At 42.9% G+C, this 22292-nt stretch overlaps 2 protein-coding genes across 15 annotated transcripts in view; one reads left to right on the top strand and one right to left on the bottom strand.

Moving 5' to 3' along the window:
• On the top strand, nucleotides 1-19463 carry SPRTN (SprT-like N-terminal domain). 9 transcript variants are annotated; one of them, XM_082423009.1, is made up of 6 exons: nucleotides 3-120; nucleotides 260-546; nucleotides 1571-1670; nucleotides 5549-5677; nucleotides 8419-8686; nucleotides 9956-12315. In XM_082423009.1, the coding sequence occupies exons 2-6, from the start codon at nucleotides 326-328 to the stop codon at nucleotides 10693-10695; spliced, it is 1458 nt and encodes a 485-aa protein (XP_082279135.1). In that variant the 5' UTR covers nucleotides 3-120; nucleotides 260-325; the 3' UTR covers nucleotides 10696-12315. The 9 variants fall into 9 exon arrangements, with proteins under 9 accessions (XP_082279142.1, XP_082279136.1, XP_082279134.1 ...); XM_082423016.1 differs by lacking the exon at nucleotides 9956-12315 and adding an exon at nucleotides 16148-19463 and having other exon boundaries at nucleotides 1-546; XM_082423008.1 differs by having other exon boundaries at nucleotides 2-546.
• Nucleotides 19001-22292, bottom strand: part of EGLN1 (egl-9 family hypoxia inducible factor 1) — a 57657-nt gene continuing 54365 nt past the window's right edge. For 5 of the 6 annotated variants that reach the window (XM_082423021.1, XM_082423022.1, XM_082423018.1 and 2 more), the window contains one exon: nucleotides 19001-21547. In XM_082423021.1, the coding sequence (XP_082279147.1) occupies nucleotides 21483-21547 (65 nt within the window). In that variant the 3' untranslated portion in view covers nucleotides 19001-21482. The remainder of the gene's footprint in view (nucleotides 21548-22292) is intronic. The other variant, XR_014252955.1, reaches the window with a different exon arrangement.

Raw genomic sequence — 22292 nt, 5'->3', positions numbered from 1 at the left:
CAGAACCGAGTGTGACGTTGGTGTTTGACGTTACTCGCGAACCGTGAAGGCGGTAACCAGGTTTCTGAAACCTGCCTCCGGCTCAAGCCCTGGGAACCCAAGTTTTGAGCCCACTGGGAGGTGCTGTCACGGGGGGTTCTTTTTTTTTTTTTGAGCCCCAGAAGCTTGACTTTGGCGTCTGGGACAAGTTCCGTTCTCGAGCCAGTTTGCCTGGGTCTCGCGAGATCGGTGGGCTGACCCGCGGGCCGGTATCTCCTAGGAGGAACTCGACCCGGCCGTCCGAGGCTCCGGGACGTGGAGTCCCCCGGCCTGGACCCCGGCAGCCATGGATGAGGACCTGGTTTTGGCGCTGCGGCTTCAGGAGGAGTGGAACTTGCAGGTCTCGGAGCTCAGTCTGGCCCAGGAGCCCCTGTCTCTGGTGGACGCGTCCTGGGAGCTGGTGGACCCCACCCCCGATTTGCAGGCGCTGTTTGTGCAGTTCAACGACCGTTTCTTCTGGGGCTGTCTGGAGGCGGTCGAGGTGAAGTGGAGCATGCGAATGACGCTGTGAGTCCCGAGCCGCGCCGGGGGCGGGGGGCGCCGGCGGCCTCAGCCCGGGCTCTGGAGCTGCGGGCAGGCGGCCCGTCGGTCCTGTGTCCCTTCCCTTCCTTGCCCTTCTCTGTCCCGCCCAGACAGCGTCAGGGGAGCCCTGTGGCCCACCCCGCGGCGGTTTGGCTTGTAAGGGGACGTTCCTTGGCGTTAGGACGATGAGCTGACCCTTTTCTGATGGGCCTTACGGGAGCGCTTTAGGACCCAGGCGGGAGAAGCAGCCGGAACCCGCCCCTGAGAAAGGAGGCCTGGGCCGCGGCTTGCTTTCTTCCCCGGGACGCGTGCAGTCCCTGCCGGGTTCGGCGGGTTCCGCCGCTGGGCCGCGAGCTCGCGGGTCGGGGTGGGGAAGGGGCTGGCGTTTCCCTACTTCTGGGTCCAGGGGATCTTCGGGGGCGGGGGCGGGGTGCGTCTCAAAGCAGCCCTTTCCGGCACGCCGAGTCCGGGAAATGCCGGCTCCAGGTAACCTGCTCCTGCATACGAACGGAGTTGAGAAGTTGACGGTGCGGTTCGAGGCTACCGCGCTTGCTCTTGGATGGAGGCGAAGCGCCCTGAAGTAAGAGATGAAGGTACGACACGGAAGTGTGTTTCTAGTGCCATGCTGCTGCGTATGTGGGTTTCCTCGATACTTCTGGACACAGGCTGCTGGAGACCTGGCCGTCACCGCCACCGACGACTGACCGACGGTGGCGTGTAGGGAGGAGGCGGGGAGCGGCAGAACGGGACGGCCTTCTTCGAGAGCTCTTACGGCCCGGCTGGGGTTCGGGGAGCCCCTGCTGCTCACGTGCCTCCCTAACTGGCGCTAAAGGCAGGGACCGCCCCGCCGAGCGGCTGCGCGTGCGCTCTCGAGAGAGCCGCCCCCCCTCCCGCCCCAGAGCCCGCTCAGTCTGGACCGTGCGACAAGGAACCAGCGGTTGCCCTTTCCCGTCCGCTTCCCTTTCGCGTATGTTTGCTAAGCGACGGTTTTGTGGTGGTTGTTTTCCAGGTGCGCTGGGATATGCAGCTACGAAGGCAGGGGCGGAATGTGTTCCATCCGCCTCAGTGAACCCCTCTTAAAGTTGAGACCAAGAAAGGATCTGGTGGAGGTATTCTTTGCGTGAACCTGATGCTTAGCTCAGTAACTCAGAAACGCGTGTTACTGGTTTAGACTGCTGTAAATTAACTTGTGCACGTGAAGAAGAAAAAACCCGTTTTCCCTCACTGCGAACTTTTATTGTGGGGCAAATAATAGTGATTCCCTTATAATCTTACCGTGTTTCGAAGATAGAGGCTTTCAGGTCCGTCACCCAATTTGATCTTTACGGTAATCCTGTTTATGTTCAGGGTGTGTTGTCCTCATTTTTATAAATGAGATAATCAAGGTTCAGAGAGGCAAAGTGGTTGGTTTAGAAGCAGAGAAAAACTTAGGATCCAGATCTTTGTTTTGAGACACACAGATTTTGATTCTCCTCTGTTCAGCCGCCATGGTGTCCTCCCAGGACGTGTAGCTGAGCTGGCAGAACAAACCAGCGTGAGGGCACACTGCATATCTAGAGCTGGTGGTCACTCCTACTACCAAAATGGAGCTGTAGGAGCTGTCAGACTATGTTTAGTTGAGTCAGATAGTTGCCTGAAGATCCCCAAGATGCAGCCAGCGTGAGTGGTCTTGCCCCAATTATATCACCTGAAACGTATGCACTAGAGGACATAGGTGGTAGAGGTTGGATGGGAAATAAGTTAAAACATGCTTGGAAATATGTTTTTAAGGGTAATAAAAGGTAAGGGGTTTCACAACAATGTGAATGCACTTAGCACTACTGAACCGTACACTTAAAATGGTTAAGGTGGTAAATTTTATGTTACTTTTTTTTTTTTACCATAGTTTTAAAAAGGTAAATAGTCACTAAATGTAAAATGGTACAACAGAAATAACTCAATTAATAAGAAAGAAAAGAATAAAGGAACAAAGCCCAGGTCAAATAAAGAGAAAGGTGGACATAAAAACAGCAGTTATTGTGTTAAATGTACATGGACCAAACACTCCAGTTAAAAACATGAAACGACATCCTAGACTAACAGAGACATGCTTAAAATAAAGACACACATATGTTAAATATAAAAGGATGAGAAAAAGCATATCATCCAAATACTAGACAACAGAAAACTGTTATGGCTCTATTAGTATTAATCTAAAGATTTTAAGGGAGGAAGTTTTACTAGAAAAAAGGGAGACATTTTATAATGATAGAATAATCTATTAAGTAAAAACACATAATGACCCTAAAAGTAATAACATAGCTTTAAACGACATGAAGCATCAATTAGCAGAAACAAAAAGAGAAATAATCAATCCAGTCATAGTTGCAGATGTTAACAGAACTCCGTTGGTAATTCAATGAATAAGCAGAAAAAGAAAACAGTAAAAATTAAAAAAAACAAAAAGTTGAATATGATTAACCAGATCAACCTTACCAGGAGCCCTAATTGGAACAGCCCTAACTGAAAACTGCTTAATGAATATTTGTTGCATAAATGATTAAATTAACACATGAACAGTTTTTTCCTTTTTAAGGTAATGGGCAAGACGAAAATGGGAAATAGGTGCTAATGCTTCAAGTGAGCATTTGCTGTTGGCAGAAAGTTCTAACATCAGATCAGGAAGGTGGACAGAGGAAGAATAGGGGGACTCTGGCCTGTATAGAAAGTAGCTGCCTAAATTATAATCAGTTGGATTCAGAAAAGGAAAAGACTTAAACTGGTTGAGGAGGTCAAGAAAAGCTTCAGAGTTGTGGATTTTATTACTAGTAACATCACCACGCCTACCACTCACTATTGAGCACCTACTGTGTGCCGGACTAACCTAGTTATTCTAGCATTTGCCTTTACCACAGCCCTGCAAGATTAGGATATCTCCATTTTCAGGATGAGGAGCGAGTTGTAACTTGTCCAGGGTCACGTGGAGAGTGAGTACCAGATCCTTGGTTTAGGCTCTGGTTTCCCTGCTCTAAAGCTCTTGTCTTGTCCCCTTAGAACTGTTACTGCTGCAAATTAAAACATGGGGGTGAGCGTGACAGGACAGGTTGGATTCTCACATGTACACAGAGTAGAGGAGACCGTCTTGGCAGAAGGAATGGGAGTGCTGTGAACAAAAGCGAGGCCACTACACTTATGGCATGTTTAGGACCAGAAGTAGTTGTTTTTGGCCAGATACAGAACAGTGGTGGGACATAGAGGTATTTTGGGACCGTGTTGTGTAGAGCCTAAATGTGGAAAATGGTAGATATATAAAAATAGAAGTGTGCAGTATAATGCCATGTCCCATTTTCGAGATGTATTTAAATTGGACCAAAAATCAGGAACCTAAGTAGTTTCTCCTTTCTGAGAATAGTTATCATTATTTTAGAATGTTGAGAGACGTCTGAAATGTAGAATGGCTTTTGACTCTAAGTCTCAATAGAGTGACATTTTCTTGAAAAGATAGAGTTGATAATTTTAAAAGGGATGGTTTCATAATGACCAAGTTAAAATGTTTGATTCTCCCATTTTGCTGTTCAGCATTTTATAAGACTAAAATTCATTAATGCCAGTCTAGTTCTTCTGATGGAAATTCTTTTTTTCACAAAACTATGGAGGATTATGAAAAAGGTATGCTTTTGAAGACCTTTATGATTTTCACTTTTTGTATTCACATTTTTTTAGAATAAAGTATGAAATAGCAGCCTTAAGTGCTTTTGTTAACTTTGCACCTAAACGCATCCTTGGTGTGGAATGAGCAGGTTTTACTGTTTGTTTTAAATTTTTACATGACTCAGAATCCCAAAACTATAGAAAGCTGTACACAAAGAAATCTTGATCTCCCCCATCCCTCTATTCTGAACTCTCTACCTACTAAAGGATACTGTTATTAGTTTCTTTTTTCTATTGTTCTGTTTTGCCAATATTTATATCCACTCTTATCCCCTCCCCACCACAGAGCATACTTCTTATACAAAATTCTGTGTATACTCTTCTGTACTTTGCCTTTTTTCATTAAAATGATAGTCTGTAGCCTCCTCTAAATCATTTCATAGAGAAATTTTTCTTTCTTTTTTATGGCTGCATGGAATTCCATTATGTGGCTGTTCTTCAACAAGGCCCCTATTGCTAAACACTGTTTTCACTCTTTTGCTTTTGTAAGCAGTGCCACCGAGAAAATACCTCATATGTACGGCCTTTCATTTTAGTCTGGCTATTGCTGAGTTCAACGATAAATGGATTTGTAATTTTGTTAGATGTTATCAAATTCTCCTCCCCAGGGAGAGGAGAATTTGAACCATTTTGCACTCCTACCAGTGATATATGGGAGTGCTTATTTTCCCTTAGCTTTACTAATGGTGTCAAACTTTAGGAGTTTTACCAATCTTGATAAGCAAGAAGTGGTATACTAATGTATTAATTTGCATTTCTGTTTTTATAAATGACGTTGAACATTTTTCATATGTTTACGGATCATTTATGTTTCATTTTCTCTTACCTGTCCGTGACATTTGCCTATTTTAAAATTGGATTGTTGGTCATTTCCCTGTGGACTTCTAGGAGTTCTTTATATTTTAGGAATTAATAGGCTGTGAGATGGTTGCACCTGTATTTTTCTGAGTTTCTTTTTTAGCTTTACTTACAAAATTTTTTCCCCATACAGAATTTTTAAATTTTCATGTAGTTGAATTTGTCAGTCTTTTCTACTGGATTTTGATTAATAATTAAAAAGACTTTCTTGGAATAGGGAGTTCTTAGCCTGGGACCTACAGAGCTGTGGATATTATAGAGGCAAAGTTTTGTGAATGTGTGCTTATGTAAGTTTTCTAGAAAGATCGTTCATGACTTTGTTCAGTATCTGAACGGACCCTGTGATCCAAAGAAGGTTAAGACCCCAGGTAGAGTAAGAAAATGCATTTTTATTTTCAAAAGCACCATAACAAATTAATTTGACTGTTTTCTGTTTCAGACCCTCTTGCATGAAATGATACATGCCTATTTATTTGTCACGAATAACGATAAAGATCGGGAAGGGCACGGTCCAGAGTTTTGTAAACATATGCATCGCATCAATCGCCTGACGGGAGCCAATATAACGGTATATAAAGCCACACACATTTATGATATTCAGTAGTTATTTATTCAGTACTTCCTGAAAATAGAGAAGTGGGTAGAAACGAATACTGTGTTTGAGGATTTTCCACAGCAAGTGAGAGGCCCAGAGAAGCTGGCTGGCTTGTCGAGGACCACGTAGGCAGAGGGCAGCCGCGCCAGCGATACCCTGGAGGCTCCAGCCACAACTAGGGCAGCGCGTTGCACAGGGTCACTGCAGGCCTGCGTGCCTCTCTTCTGGACGACTACCGTCCGCTCCTGATTTTGTTGCCTCGTTGTCATCTCCCCCTCCAGTCTGTCCCATATTCTGCTACCATTTCATATGTCATTCCCTTCATCAGAAGTCTTTGATTTCGTATTTCTGCATGATATCGTAGGAGGTGGTGGAGCCTGGGGTCAAAAAAGCAGGAAGAGTCAGGTTGCTTGCGTCCAGACGCTGGCGCCACTGATTCACTGTGGGACCCACTGATCTCTTCTACGCTTTAGTTTACTCACGTGAAAGGAGGGTAATGACAGCACCTACCTGTCGGGTCCTGTGAGGCTTAGAGGAAGTACGTGCAAAACATTTTAGCACAGTTTGAATACTCGTTAAATATTAGTTGTTTTTGTTATTACTGATTCATTTTTTCAGATAACCTTGCTCTTCCTTTTCTCTTACCTTCTGCAACCCTCCTGCTTATGTCTTAACATTTCTAACTGGACTTTGCACCTCCGTGCCTGTCCTCATATACCCTCTTCCTAAAATATGCCACTTCTCCTATTTTCTGTCAAAATGATCTCCATCTTTACAGTGAGATATAACTTCTCCCTCCTCGGGACCTCCTCAGCAGATATTTAACCTTTTACACTATTTTATTCTACTTTCATACCTCTCACGGGATGGCTCTTGCCTATCTTTACATACCTCTGCATAAGATCTGTAATGTAGTGCCTCCACAGGGGTTTAGCAAATATTGAATTGAATGGAACCAAACAGAAATATTAATTCCTACAAAGATTAAATGCCTTGGTGTGTTCAGCTATTTCCTTCCTTTAAAAGGCAATAAAGGCCAGTGTGATGGAAAGCGAGAAGTGCTCACCCCCCATGTATTATTTTCTAGCCGTCATTTTAGTTTTCTAGAGAGCTCATTTAATTACCAGACAGAGTTCCTTCGACATCAGGGAAGCGGCTTGCATTAACACAATCACATAAAATCCAGATTAGCAAAAGAATTACGGAGTTGCTAGTATAAAAGACTTTTAGTTTCTTCATTAGAATTTACACTTTAAGCAAAATCCTAGTATACTTCCTGTTGTTCAGTTGGAAGAGGATATGCCCTTTTACCTTGGATGTCTTTGTGTTTTCTTCTAGAGGTTTAATCAAGTGGACACCCCTTGCTTTCACGGGTTACATCAGGTTACAGCAGACTCCACAGGGCATCCACATTGAGAACAGTTTTATTTTAGTGACTACATTGTTAAAAAGTTACATCCCCAGGCTATAGGAATTACAGAAGTCGGAAGCAAAAACAGTCCAGTGCCCTGTCGTCTTTGCCGCTGAATTGTTAAGCGGGGTGTTCTCAACCTGAGAGAGCGGGCAGGGTCTTGCCAACCTCCGTGCTCCCAGACCCTCTGTCCTCCAGTCTCTTCTGCACCGGCTATAATTCGCATTGTTTGCGTGCTTGCCAAATAATAGTTTGTTTGCTTATAATGGAGAGATGGTGATTATGAAACTATTTATCTGTAGAGTTATAGAAAGCTTAGCATTCTTTCCCACAAGGGGACTTTACTGAAGAGTTAAATGCAAAACTCCTATGCTGTTGCTCCTTATCTTATGTAAGTCGTAATGTTTCACTCAGAGGACAGAAGGAAAAGGTGCTCAGAGTCATTCAGGAGTATCAATTTTAAAATGGCGCCCTGCCATCCTCGGTACTACCAGGGTGGGAGGGCTAACCGTCCTTTCTGTCTCCTGCTCAGGTTCTAAGTAAGATTTCATCTAGAGGGTGGAACAAACGGATCCTGTTTAAGGACTGAAAAGCACATTTACAGAGACTTTTATTTGACTCAATGAAGCTTTTCACTCAGTCAGACTGAGCACCTTCCCTGTGCCAGGCCGGCAATAGCCACTAGGGGTACCGGCTGAGAACATTCAAGTCCTGGAGAGCTTTTCACCTATAATCAGATGAGGTGATAGCCCGAAGGCTTATTATGAAGAATGGGCGGGGCCGGGCGCATGTGCAGAGCGGGTGTGACAGACGCTGCGCGAGGCCTGGCGCTTGTGTTTGGGTCCAGCATTTACAGGAACTACTCCTCAGAACCCTTCGGTTACTTACAGGGGAAGATTCCAACTTGGCAGTGGGAACAATTCTTATTTATTACAGCATTATATAAAATCTTGTCTTTATCCTGGTTTTTCGTCGTTTAGAAATAGGGTTTCTAAAACTTTTAGCATTTATAGAAGCTTTTTGGTCTTTTTATTTTTAATTTTTTTGTCTTCTAGTCTCACCTTTTTCTGAAAGCACTAAAGCACTAAATGAAGCACTAAATAAGTGCTGCTGTTACCCATTAAAATGAACTTTTGAAGAGAAGCTAAATATCGTTACTGTCTTTCTCAAAACACAACTTCAGAAAGCTCTGGGAAACTGGAAAGTTAAAAAAGGGGGCGGGGGGCTGCTTATATAGTGCTCATCTACTTTCTTACACTTGTTAACCTGCCTACTTAACGCTGACAGCTTTGTCTCGACCCAGGTGTACCATACTTTCCACGACGAGGTGGACGAGTACCGGCGACACTGGTGGCGCTGCGATGGGCCGTGTCAGCACAGGAAGCCGTATTACGGCTACGTGAAGCGTGCCACCAACAGGGCGCCCTCTGCGCAGGACTGCTGGTGGGCTGAGCACCAGAAAACCTGCGGCGGCACCTACATCAAAATCAAGGAGCCCGAGAGCTACTCAAAGAAAGGCAAAGGAAAGACAAAACTAGGAAAGCAGCCAGCATCAGAAGCAGAGAATAAAGGTAACTCTGCTTATGTTCTTCCAGCTTTTCCACGGCTGTGGCTGTAACGCAAAGACAGTGCTGTCCATCAGAGAACTGGCGTTAGATGAGCTTAAGGATCGTTTCCAGTGTAGACGTTTTCAAGTGTGGACTTAAGGGAAAAAACAAAAATCCCATTGTCCATGAAATGGTGGTAGAAAAATATCCTCTGCTGTATATAGATGTGAGTAAAAGTAGAAGTAGTTTCCACTGCTAAAATTTGAGGGTAAAGTCCCTTTCCCTATCCTGACTCACTGGGTCATTAGGATAGAAAGAGAAGGCAAAAAGATTGTCAAAATGAAAACAGTAATTCAAATAACAATGCCCGGAATGTAAGTCCTAGCTACACCCCTTCCTATCAGTTGGAGCCTATCCAAGTGACTTCTGTTGATGTATGTATTTTCATAGGGAGAAGAATGGGAAAAGGATATGACATGTATTATGCTAGTACTTCATCTTCAAGATTTATCCCTTTCCTGTGCAGTTCAGAGTTACTGCCTTTTTTTTTTTTCTTTTAAATTTTTTTTAGCTCTATAATGTCTTTCACTTTTTTTTTTTTTTAAAGTCTTTATTGAATTTGTTACAGTGTTGTTTCTGTTTTCTGTTTTGGTTTTTTGGCCGGGAGGCATGTGGGATCTTAGCTCCCTGACCAGGGATCGAACCTGCACCCCTTAGCATTGGAAGGCGAAGTCTTAACCACTGGACCGCCAGGGAAGCCCCTAGAGTAACTGCCTTTTGAAGGGGTAACAAGGTTACTAAAGTTAATGCTTCTTCCCTTGGGAAGTTGTGGATTTGATGTGATAAGGACTCAACAGACACACGCTGTATTTCTCAAATTCTGAAGTATTTATTAGTAAGTTGAGAAGTGATAGAAGAATTTATGTGGAGAGATTATGTCCTCAATTTTGTGAGTTGGGAAGATAAGAATGCGGTAGCAGATTTTTCCTTTCTGGAATGACACTTAAGAATACTAAAAGCAATTTTCAAGGTAAAAGTGACTTTGCTGTCGATGTTTGCGTGATGGAACTGCTTATCTCGATAAGAGAGGGTGTTTTTGTCCCGTATGTTTTCTCAGTACCACAGCTTTCTACTGCCGAGGATTGTCCGGCTCCCAGTAGTAGAAAGCTACAACACAGTTCCGATGCAGGACAGAAGGAGTAGTTCTTCACTTGGAAAAGCTGTCCATTAGCTTAATGTTTGTTATGGTACGAATTTTGAGCCAAGGAAGAATCTTATTTGCTTCTTTTGCAGGTAAACCGAACAGAGGAGAGACACAGTTGTTAATCCCTTTCAGTGGGAAAGGGTATGTTCTAGGGGAAACCAGCAATTTGCCTTCATCTGGGAAATGTATCACTTCACATGCTGTTAAAACCCAGGATCTTTTAAATCAGGGCCATTCAGCAAATGCCTTAAGACCCAATTCGAAACCTGAGGTGACATTTGAACAGAACGGTTCACGTGGAAAAACCTCCCTAGTCTCCGCTGCCCTCAGTTCCGGTCACCAAAGTGTTGTCAGCAACTACTTCTCGAGCGTCGCGGTCCCCGAGCGCGAGGCTTTCGGAAGTGTGAGTGGGTCTCCGATGAAGAGCCTCACGGCTGGTGACGTCACTAAAAACTCGGTCTCTTCTAGTGCTCAAAGGAGGGTGACATCTTCTAAGATACCCCGAAGAAATCCTTTCAAAGCAGTGGAATCGACGTCTGTGGCTGCACCCCAGGATGCAGGTGGGCCTGAAGATAAATTCCCACGTAAACGACCCAGGCTCGAAGACAGGACTGTTTTCGAGAACTTTTTTATCAAGAACGAGCAAACGCAGAGTGGTGGTAACGAGCCAGCATGCGGTTCACGTCCTACGGCTGCAGCGCGGAACGCCGGCAGTTCATCTAGTCAGAGCAGAATGGTTCACTGTCCGGTTTGTCAGAGGGAAGTTGCGGAGTCTCAGATTAACGAGCACTTGGACTGGTGCCTTGCAGGTGCTGAAACAAATCCCTGAAGAATGAGTGGGTCTCACCCGTCCCCCCGTGTCACCTCATAGCACAGTGTCAGCCGCTCAGGAAGGTCTGCGTAGTGCCGCTTATAACCTAGTTCACCCGTGTTAAATGTTCTATTTTATATATACATATACGAAATTGTAATTTAACACATTTTATGTCTAAAGGTGCTATAATTCACTCTTAGGTATACTGTAGCCCAGAGTTTGTTCTGGATGCATACATGTATAATTTTTAGATACTTTTGTTCTTTCTTGCTTTTAAAAGTATTTAAATCTGTTAATCTTTTTATTTGCATATTTTCCTTAAAATAGTCAGTGAGGAATCCTGTCAGGTGTTTGGTTAAATTGAATATTCCTTTATTAATATTAAAACTCATTCCCAGAACTGGTACTAGTCATAGTATCGGACATATTGACCAAAAATACAACCTAGTTGTTTTCCAGTACTCAAGGTTTTCGGTTTTTCTTTTTTTTTTTTTTTTTTCTTCAAAATTTTAACAGGAAATACAATTTCCTATATTATAAAGATTTTAATTTCTCTGTTTCACTAAAAGGTGGCAGCAGATTTTAGGTTAAAGTAGATAAACAGTAAAATAAATTTCGCTTGGAATATCGCTAGTAACAAATAGCCACTGTAATTCTGTAGGCCAGAGTTGAGCTGATTTCTCAGAATTTTAGCAAAATGACTGGTTAAAACTCGGTACTAAGTAACTGGCATATATAACATAACCAAGTTGCCTGGTTTATGTACAGGTGGACCATCATCTGGAAACAGTATTATGAACTTTAAGCCAAAGTTGAAACCATTTAGGAATACCATTTGTGTATGTAAAAAAGTATATTTCTTTTAAAAAACATTCTTTTCCACGTCCCAGCAAAGGGTCAGAGATAGTTTGAGCCATTTACTTTTTTGTCTCATGGCTCTACCGCCAGTGTGTTGGCATAGTTTCAGGGCCTTAGTTCACAGGTTCTCTTTTTCTTAACTTTGTTGCAACATGACTTCACATAACAGAAGGTGCAGCTGGGTTCCCCGCTGAGTGCCCACTACCCGGGGGCAGTTAGAGAACATTTCAGTTACTGTGAAGTGGCCTCATGGGCGCCCCTTCCCAGTCAACACCCAACACCCAACACCCCAGAGTAACCACTGTTTTCGTCTGTCACCACAGGTTAGTTTAGCTTGTTTTTAAACTTCATGAAGTAGTACCTTTGTTGCTATGGGTAGCAGAAGTTCAGTATTTTCATTGCTCTGTAGTATTTGTATGAATATGCCCGAGTTTATATATCATTCTGATATTAATGGACATTGGAATTATCTCCAGTTTGGGGCTGGCCATTCTGAATAATGCTGCTAAGAACATTCTTACTCATTTCTGCTGAGCATATCCCCAGTCTGGAATGCAGGGTCACCAGGTGCATTTGTGTTTAGCTTTAGTAAATGCTGCCCGTTTACAGTCCTGCCAGCAGTGTATGAGAGCTTGGTGTTCAGCAGTCCTAATGCTGTTGTCTGTCGGTCCCTTTCATTTTAGCCTGTCTGGTTGAGTGTTTACGAGTTTTGATATTTCTTAAGCATGAAGTTACACAATAGTATTTAATAAATATTTATAGATAAATGACTTAAAATGTGTATTATGTTGAATATATACCGTTACACTTTCATAGAGGATCATTTTCTCTACTTCAGTTTAACAAATTTTGTGCAGTTAAACATTTTTGGGGGGCGGAGGGGTGCAAAACCGTACAAGGTTCTGGGTCTGTGAAGTAAGTAAGAGCCCATGTCCTCAAGGAGCTTTACAGCCTAGCTGGGGAGTGAGACAGAAGCAGAGCGGTTTCAGCATAGTAAGTGCTCTGATGGGCTTCTGCTAGGTGCTGTGGGAACTTAAAAGGACAATCAGCGTAATAGCCCAGGGCTTCAGGGAATGGAGGAGACAAATTCTACATCCGGTTGAGTCTTCTAGGGCAAGTCAGGTTCGCCTGGGGTGGGGGGAGGATAGAAGGGGCCTTGCACAGAAGGAACACAAAGGCTTGGAAACAGACGGGCACATTCGACTGGGAGAACTAAGCCGTTCCCAGTGGACACAGTCGTGTGTAAGATGTGAGGGGTAAGATGGCAGAAGGAGAAGGACTGCAGACAGGACGGATGTAAGCAGAGCTGGGGGGCAAAGAGACCCATCTGTCACGTTCTCCGCTTCATGTCCGGTGTGTATCGTCCCTGTTCACGCACATCTGGTGATTCGGGTGGGGCTGGTGCAGGGAGGGTTGGGAAGGCTTGCGAGCCAGCCAGGAACATCCGAGAAGTGTGTTGACGGGTTCTCCGGGGGCAACAGAGACAGGAGGGAGAAAGGGGGGCAGTGGCAGGGATGGAGAGAGAGGATGGGTTCGAGAAATACTCAGGTTGTAAAATCAAGAGCTGGTCAGTTTTAAGGGAGGATGGCAATATGTTAGCTGGCAAGAAAACGGAAGTTAATTTTAAATTTGGGATTAAATAAGCCTTCGCGTCAATCGCTCAGAATTCTGATACTCCGAAATCTGTCATTTATATTAGAAAAAAAAGAGTTTTCTGTTCTGTTGGTTTGTTTTTCCCTTTTAAAGCAAATTTCCTATCCTAATAACAGCTAGTAATTTGGGGTCAACCTTTAAATGTTGTTGCCCTTCATGTTGGAGAGATGGGGTGGGGAGAAGGGGAGCAGACTTGACTGCTATAAGAATTCGCTGTTTTTTAAAGTCAAGGTTATACAATGTCTAGCAAAGCAACTTTAGACTTAGAAAGTATAGTAGACTTTTATAGTAGACTATAAATGCGTATCCTAACTGGAAATTCTAAGGTGGGTGGGAAAATGGGACAAAAATCTCAGAGTATCCCATTGTCCTAAAGCTCTGGGCTTGCGGTTTGTTTTTTGTTTTTTTCCCCAAAGCTTAGAGGAGTTTTAAGTAAATTAGAATGTCAAAGTGAAACAGGCGCTGTATCTTCCTGCAGATTTAGTACCCAGTTGGGATCCTGTGCCTGGGGCACACGCGGTATCTCCTCTCACTGGGCTGCTTGGTGAAAAAGCGGAGCTCTTTTTGCAGTTTAGTCCTTATTGAGGGGCAGTGGGTTCCTGTTGTTCTTTGTCTCAATTTTTTGTCCTTGAGGCTATTGGTGCCTTTTTAGCAATCTGTTGTGTTTGTTGTTGACTAAGTAGCATATCCACCAAATGAAGTGAAACTCTATCGGACAATTATTATTACAGATTAAATTGCCTGGGGAGTTGAAATTAACAGAAAAGGATGCAATGTGGAGATCAGCTCTGGTTTTCTTTTATTTTTCTAACATTCCACTAGAATGTTAGAAGTTATATAATTCCATACACATCATCACACACCTTTTGATATGAAAAGTGAAAGACTTGATCTTCTTAAGTGACTCAGGAATCATCTCAATATTAAAATTTACACCGTTGTAGACTGTAATACAGAAACAAGCCGCTGTTCACTTTCTTCAGTTCTGGTGCTAATAAACCTACCAAAAGATTTATACCCTCTGGCTTAACTGAACACCAGATGGCGCTCTTAGTAAATTAAATTTCCCTGAAAAACCGGAGGCAAAGCAAAGCCAAAAGGATATAAGGGAGAAACTTCAACGGGAACAGTAATTGCTACTCACAAAGGGAGAAGATAGGTTAGGATCTCAAGTCCTGAGAGAGGAGGGGACACAGCATGGCCAAGAGTGTGTGCTTGTTCAAACAAACGAGGACCGATCTACAGGGCACCTTAACCTCCCTAGACTTGTTTTCACCTCATGTTCCACTCTGAACCCTAACGAACATACGGCAAAACATGGTACTCCCCAACAGACAGTCTTCCAGACACGGTGGGACCTACACTTTCTACTGCTTTCAAAACCATAGTACTCTTCCTTTGAATGTCTGGCACTTCTTATTTTGTTGTGTATCATAATCTAGGTGAGTCTGAAAGCTTCCTAGGACGTAATGCCCTTTGCCCCTGTATCAGAGGTCCAGGAGAAGGAAGGGCAGCCTGCTGTTACATTCTTGGTGTTAAGTGAATGACATGGCGAGGCACTTCTCAACTTCCATTGTTACCTGCTTTTGCAAAAACATCTGAATGTAACACTGACTCTTCTCCATACTTCCCTGAAGAATCAAAGTGTGTGTATTTTCAAGATAGGATATTCTTAAGACCCAAATCATTCCAGGTTATAAGCATGCCTTGCAAACTAAATATATGAAAATCTGCATCTACATGAAAGGAAACTGGATTTTTTTTTAACAAAAGATTCCTCACAGGATTCCTTTATGTATTTGTATACATTTAAAATAATTCCATAGGTAAGATGCACCCAGACACCTGTTCAGTTGCATTCTTAACATCAGATATTCAAATAGCCACCTCCATAGGATCCCAGAGGGGAGGATGGAGTCCAGCTTCTTGGCACGTCTGTGAGAGCCACCGGTGTTATTTGTAGACTGTTCATTTTCATTGGTATAGCAGGCGTGTATGTGTCCATTCTGCTTTCTGACTCTTTGTGCCTATTTTATTTTGTACTTTGGGCTGCTTTCCTACATTTTTTTTTAATGACCTTCATTATATATTCAGTTGAATCTGTTCTTCCTGGGGTACCTCACAATTTAATCTTTTTAATTTTGTCATTTTCAATTTCTCTACTGAGTTACATCAGCTCTTGTTTCACAGCTTCCTGAGAAATCTTTTGGTCCATTTTTGTTCTGAGATTTTGAATTTCGAATTTCAGGTGTTAATTTTTATTCCTGCCAAGTCAAGTCCTGTTGGAGGATATTTAGTTCACACCGAATATTGTTGCAGTTTTCTTCTGCCTTATGGTTGAGGGGAGAATTTTCAGCAGCTATACTTCTCGTTTTTTTTCTTCTTATAGATGATAGTAGTGTTTGTAGATATTTTCTTCCCTTTTCGGCTCATTTTGAAAGGTATTCTTTTCCTTGACTTGCAGAAACAGTTGGTTCGATGTAGGCAAGGGTGAGGGGTTTCTGATTCAATAGTGTTTTCTTCTGTCGGAACAGTGAAATACGGTATTTCTCAAGAGATGCCACTTTTCTTTGTGAGGGGGTAGGGGCTTAGAGTCTCACCTGATTCTGTAATTTTATTTTTCTAAGACCCTTACTTCCTTCTTTCACTTTATCATCAAGCCTCCAGGAGACATCTCCCCCTGTCCCAGACACGATACCTTCCTCACACAGCCCCCTTCAATCTCGTTCAGACTTCCCCTTGATGCTCCAGTGGGCAGCGCTGCGGTGCACCGGTGTGAGGTGCCAGTATCCCCATCATTCGTGCTGGGGGCCCTGTTTTTGCCCTGTGTGCTGCCACCGCTAGGCCCCCTGCCCTTGTCCCTTTGCCATATAGTTTCCACCTGACTCTGCCTTCATAGGAGTTCTGATGCCGGCTCTAGTTTCCCATAAGCTGAACTTTTTTCTGTGTCTCACAGTTATGCTGCAGGTACAGGTTACAGGTGACTTTGTTGGGAAGATAGTGAAAGAGATTCGGATTTAGGCAGCAACTACTATTCCTTGGAAAACCAGAAGCTCAAGGACTCCCCCCTTGAATATGAACACACAAGAACTATCAGATCTGGGAGGAAAGCTTCTAACCTGACAGACAAAAATTAAAACCAACAGAAAACAATGTTCAATACTGTGTCTATTCCACAGAATAGGCTTTTCTATATTTTAAAAATTTAGAAACATAAAAGAGAGCTCTTGAAAATTAAAAACGTGAGAGCAGACATGAAACCCTCGCGGGCAGAACTGAAAAAGACATGTCTCCTCGGAAAAGGACAAAGACGGAGAGGAAGCAGACGACAGCAACTGGCTCAAACCTGAGGTGCACTGTCTGAATGACGGGGGTTCAGAAAGAGCAGAGAGGATGGAGGGGAGAAACTATTTAAGAAAACGTCCCCGAATGTACGGCACGAATTTACAGTTCGCATACCTAGCGTATTGGCGGAGAACGGGCACACTGTGAAACGGTGGAGCCCTGGGGACAAAGAATTACTCCGTGAGCTTCCACAGAGGAAAAGCAGATGACGTGTAAAGAATTAGAAACAGGAACGGCTTCAGATTTCTCAGCATCCACACTGCAACTCAGAACCTGGACAATGCCTTCAAAATTCTGAAGGATAATTATTTCCAAGCTAGATTTCTAAACTCAGGCAAGTTACCAATTAAATGTGAGGGTCAAAAAAAAAAGACATTGGTCTCAGAAGACTGAGCTCCCACATACTCCTTCACAGAAAGTGCTGAAGGCCAGGCCCACCAGATTGAGGAAGTAAAGCAAGATGGAGGAAGACATGGGACCCAGGTAATGGGAGACCCAACGGAGAGTGGTGATAGGACCTCCAGGACAATGTGGAAGGACGTCTAGGGAAGGCAGCTGTGCGCCAGGCACAAAGGACAGCCACTCCAGGTTCTTGCAGGTTAGACGCCACAGGGGAAAACGAAAGATCAAGCGAGACATTAAGAAAAAAGTAAACTGTGGGAAAGTCATCATGGTTTATTCTGTGTCTCACCTTTGAATTAGCACAAATAGCCTTTTTTTTTTCTTTTTTTTCGCCTGCGCCGCATGGCATGCGGGATCCTAGTTCCCCAATCAGGCATCGAACCCGTGCCCCCTGCAGTGGAAGCGCAGTGTCCTAACCACTGGATCACCAGGGAAGGACCTCCAGGGAAGTCCCAGATAGTCTAACATTAATGTGACCTAAGTTACAATGTAATTAGATAAGGAGATCGGGGAGGTGTCGCAGGGGCAGTGGAGGAGGGCTGGAGAGACCCCTGTATTCTTACCTCCCATGTGGGGAAGTTAGGAGATAAATGTCAAACACTGAAGAATCAAGAATGTAGCGACACAACTGCATTATTAAGAACTAACCGGGCACATACTCAAAGAATCACTTAGAAGAGTTGAAATCTTTTCTCAGGGGAAGAACACAAGGGGCCGTTTTCCTTACAGAACAAGTTGACTTAGCTACGTGTGTATTTATACCTTTGACTTAGAAAACTGTAAAGGCATTTTATAGAAAAGCCTAGAAATGTAACAATTTTGGCAGAAAAAGGCCTAATCTCAATGAAAGATCTCATCCAGTAACTCCCTATCCAGTAACGTCTACACCACCTGTTCAGAGTGCAGAGGTGATCCATTCGATAAGAGCTTTAGCCGCCTGCAGCTGTGTGGGCTCTCCCTGTCTTATGAACTGGTTTATATTTAAGTGTTTTCTACTTGTAACACTCTTCCCGGCTCATGAGGCCACGCCCTTTATACATATCATTGGTCCAATGGTCCGTCCTTGAGCACTGCCATGTTTCAGGTGAAATTTAATTGCTGGTCAACATCATGAGAAGACTCTTGCCTTAAAAATCAACAGCAGAATCTGGGGAATGTATTCCTGGCATTAAGATGTCTAAAAACCTATTCTTGAAGCAGTGGAGACTGGGTACTTCTGAAAGTCCATGTACAATTATATTATTAAATATGTGGTATAAATACATAAAATTGCCATCCACAACCGAGAGGCAGCTCTCATCCTTGAACCCTGTGCGTCTTGGGAAAAATGTGTTTCACTTAGGTCACACAAAACTCTTAAGATTGGAGCTACTGTGCTTGTTTTCAGATGAAAAGGGCTCCGAAGGTCACGCAGTTAAGTGGCTGAGCCAGAACTAAACAGATGTGTCAATCCTGTCTGGGCTCTTTTTACCACACTACCAAATTTAATTAAGTCTTCATCCCTAACTCATCTGCCCTCTCCTTTAATCCACGCAGGTATATTTCAGCACAACTGTCCAAAATGCCCTAGGATAGGTTGGGGTATAACAAAAACACCATACCAAAAAATATTTTAAATAAGAGATAAATGAACATGCATGTTGACCTCATATTGTGAGAGCTCTTCAGTTTCTTGCATACACACATAGGACACCTGTGACGGTCAGCGATAAAACCTAGTGGCCCTTCCTTTTTGCAGCAGAGGGGCGACACAGATATGCTCGACAGCGTAAAAATCCTAGTAAAAGGGCAAGAATCCAAATGTGGAGAATCCAGACAGAACTCATGGAGCCCGTGGACCCAGTCCAGGTACTCCCAGGATGTCGCTGAAATTGTCGGGCTCCCATGTTTACTGTTCTCTCTCTTCCCCCTGTTATCATTTATAAAAGGCAATACCAAACGCTCTGGACTGAACCAGAGATGTGTGATAGAAAAGCACATTATCTGACGGAAGGGCCCATTAAGAAAGTCAGTGTATGATAAAGGATTAAAAAAAACAACAGAAGACAGGCGGAAATAAGCATAATTTTTTCAAGAACATTTATACATCTTTTTAATTAGATTAGCTTTACAAGCATCTTGAGAGCTTTTTCATAATGAAACGCCGCTTTTCAAATTACATGACTTTATAGTCTATCTGTAGATGAATCCTCAAATTCTTTGCCTGCTGTTGATAAAGGTCTGTGTTTTACGGCTGGTTAATACGGTGAATAAAAACAGCATTAGAAGCTCTATCTTTAACCAGGATTAAACACATATAGGCCACAAAAAGTTTAAAATTTTGTTTTATATAGAGTCCTGCTTGGTGACAAGTTAACGGTCCCACTAACATGAAATGAACAGATTTTAAATGGATATTAAAGGAATGGCTATCCCGATTTCTCGATCCTTTCACAACAATCTCCAAGAACTTATATAAACTTTTCCAAAAAAAAAAACCAAAAAACCCAAAACTTAAAACCTGTCTGGCGAGCAAAACCCACAGGTAGTAGAATCTGACACTTTGCACAACTGCAGAGAAACACATCTGAATGACACAGGGGCTCCCAGATTAAAAGGCTGTTGCTGTACACCTTCACAGACAAGCCTCCCATCCACATCATACGATTTCTACTAGACCTAAAAATAACAGCGCTTTTGAGTTGTGGCCTCAGGCAGCGCACTGCACTGCAGGCCAGGTGGCAAAGACAACTTGCGCTCGGGGAGGGGTGGAGGGCAGGGGGCAGAGGCACTTACTGTTGAGACGTTCCGCTGTATTATATGGAACTAGGAGAGGAAGTGGAACGAAACTGCACATGGGTGAGGAGAAACAACAGTCAACTGTAATTGTCTCCTGCAAGTTCTCCGGAAGTGAGATCACAATACTGAATATTTAATCCCACCCTAAGTCCACACTGTCAGTTCACTAAACAATTTTTTTTTCATGTTTTACATGAACAATAGCAATCTTTTAATAAAAATTACTGAGCTTTCCATAGAAAAGGTCTCTAACTGAGTACAAACTATACAGATGCTAAAACTGTCATAGGTTGAAATATACAGAAATATTTCTGTACACTCACATTATTTTGGCAAAGAAGATCAAGGATAGAGATGGAAAACTGAAGTGGGCAAGGTCTTACACCCATAATTCATGCAAAATACAGATACCACCCTTTGGGCTTTGCTGAAGAGCCTAGGAAACTGAAGTCTAAGACACCCGTCCTAATTCAGGTGTTAAATAACAGAAGTCTGGGAGGCCTTGTGTGATTTTGTAGTATTCCCTCTTTTTTTCCTGAAAAGTAAAAAAGCAAACTCATAAAACATAAAAGTGTCTGTTTTTTTGCTTCGTGTTTTGTGTTTTGAAGCTAAACATCCATCTTTCGGTACTGACGAAGAGCGCTGTGTCTGGGGAGTGCGTCAGCAGTGGTCTGAGGCGTCACTAACATTAAGTCTGTAACGACACCGTGCAGTCTAGATGCGCACAGTCTCCCCTTGACGCTACCCAACAGGAACGAGGTTCTGACCTGCTGACCAGATGGGCACAGGAGTAGGAAGAAAACGTAACAGCAAAATCGAAAGTACAATCAACCTGACGGGAAGCAAAAGGAAAAGTCTTAGCAAAGGGGACAGTATCTTCTACATCTACAGGATATATATACCTGAAAACATAAGAAAGCCCTTTATCTTGGGAACTTGATGCTGAGGATATAGCCTCAAGTTCATTTAGTGCCAGTCACTTTAGTTTTTTTAAAATGTAACTTACAAGATAAAACCTTTTTACTGTGTATTTTTTCTTACAAAACATGAACTAAAAGTTATTGGTAGTCAACGGTGATGGTTTTACTGTTATGTTTCACTATTAACAATGTCAGAAAAACGACAGCAGCAATTTTTAAGAGTTCAAATTAGTGTAAGACAGGACTACAAAACAATCTGATTTTTCAGTTGGTGATTAAAGTGCTCCTTTTCTTATTTTAAGTAAAAAGAAAATTAAAGTAATCATTAGTCACTGGCAACAATCATTGTAAGAGGCCTTTTAGGGCAAAATTTAATAGTACGAAGAGGTTTACAAAAATAGATTGATGCTATTTTGGGGAATAATACTGTAATTTTTTTCTCAATTCAGTTTTGATAAATTGTACCTGATCATACAAAAATTACTTCAAATTCAAACTTGACTATATAAAAAAGGGAGAGATGAAATGAAGTCAGCTAGATGACAGATCTGGCAAAATATAAGAATGAAAAACTTCTACCTAGGGCACTTATTTCATGTCCGGATGTAAATGCCACTTTCAGCTGATAACTTATATCCCTCCCATCGCAGGTTTGGAGTCAATCATGCGGTACAAAGCCACACAGTCAAGATCTTCGTTTTGATGCAACACAAAAAAGTTGTTTCTGTTTCCTTAAATTGCCAACTGGTGGTCTATTTTCTTTGTCCCATTTATTCGTATTCACAAGTTAACAAATAGCGTCAATAATTACTGTAGATGAAGTGGGGTATTGCTGGATCAAAGGCTCTATAAGACGTCTTTACTGATTGAATCAGAAGGTTTATTGAGTTCAACCCTCACACCTTTCTCACCTGCAAGGTAAAAAAAAAAAAAGAATTCATTCATTCAGTAAGCACCACAGAGCTTCTGTTACTGCTTCCCACTGAGTCCCTAACAGTATGCACAGTGTTTCAGCTTTGCAAACACACATCATCTGAAAATGATCACGCTTGCACTTCCGAAAGCTACCCTCAGGACTGTACTACGAGGCACGCACAGACGCTGAACTAGTAAACGCTCACAGGGAAAAGTCCTCCTCTACACAGAGAGAACGATTTTTGTCTCCTTTTATTCGAAAAGCAACTCGAAGTGCTGTAAGAGCAGTGTGTCCAGCATCACCGAAGGCGCACTGCTAGGCTTCTGGCACAAAGAGTGACTTTAAAAATGCACAGAAAATGCGCGAACATTCGACTTCTATAGTTTTATAAAAGGCTGATGCGGGATTATCAACGGGCTCATAAAAATCCAGCTAGTTAAATCAGTAATATGAACGAACTTGAGCAGGTGTGTGGAGATACAAGGTAGGGTTAAAGACAAGACAGGTCAGTGGTCCATCTGATGGAGACCTCAGACCCAACCGCTCCAGGAGACACTCCGTAACTGGGGGTGACCTATGGACGCCACTGGCAGACACGGACTCCACGTGCCTGTCTGCTTTACTGACTTCAGCATCTCAATTCATCTCCTTTGTATTAATTTTCTTCATGTCCACATTTAACATGGAAGACCTGGAGTACTCTTCAGAGCATGTACATCTAAAAAGGAAAGGATATTATT

This window comes from Balaenoptera physalus (genome assembly GCF_965194825.1).
Source record: "Balaenoptera physalus genome assembly, chromosome: 14".
In the NCBI taxonomy this organism is placed as follows: domain Eukaryota; kingdom Metazoa; phylum Chordata; class Mammalia; order Artiodactyla; family Balaenopteridae; genus Balaenoptera; species Balaenoptera physalus.
The sequence above is the reverse complement of the archived record's forward strand: the minus strand, read 5'-3'. Positions and strand labels throughout refer to the sequence as shown.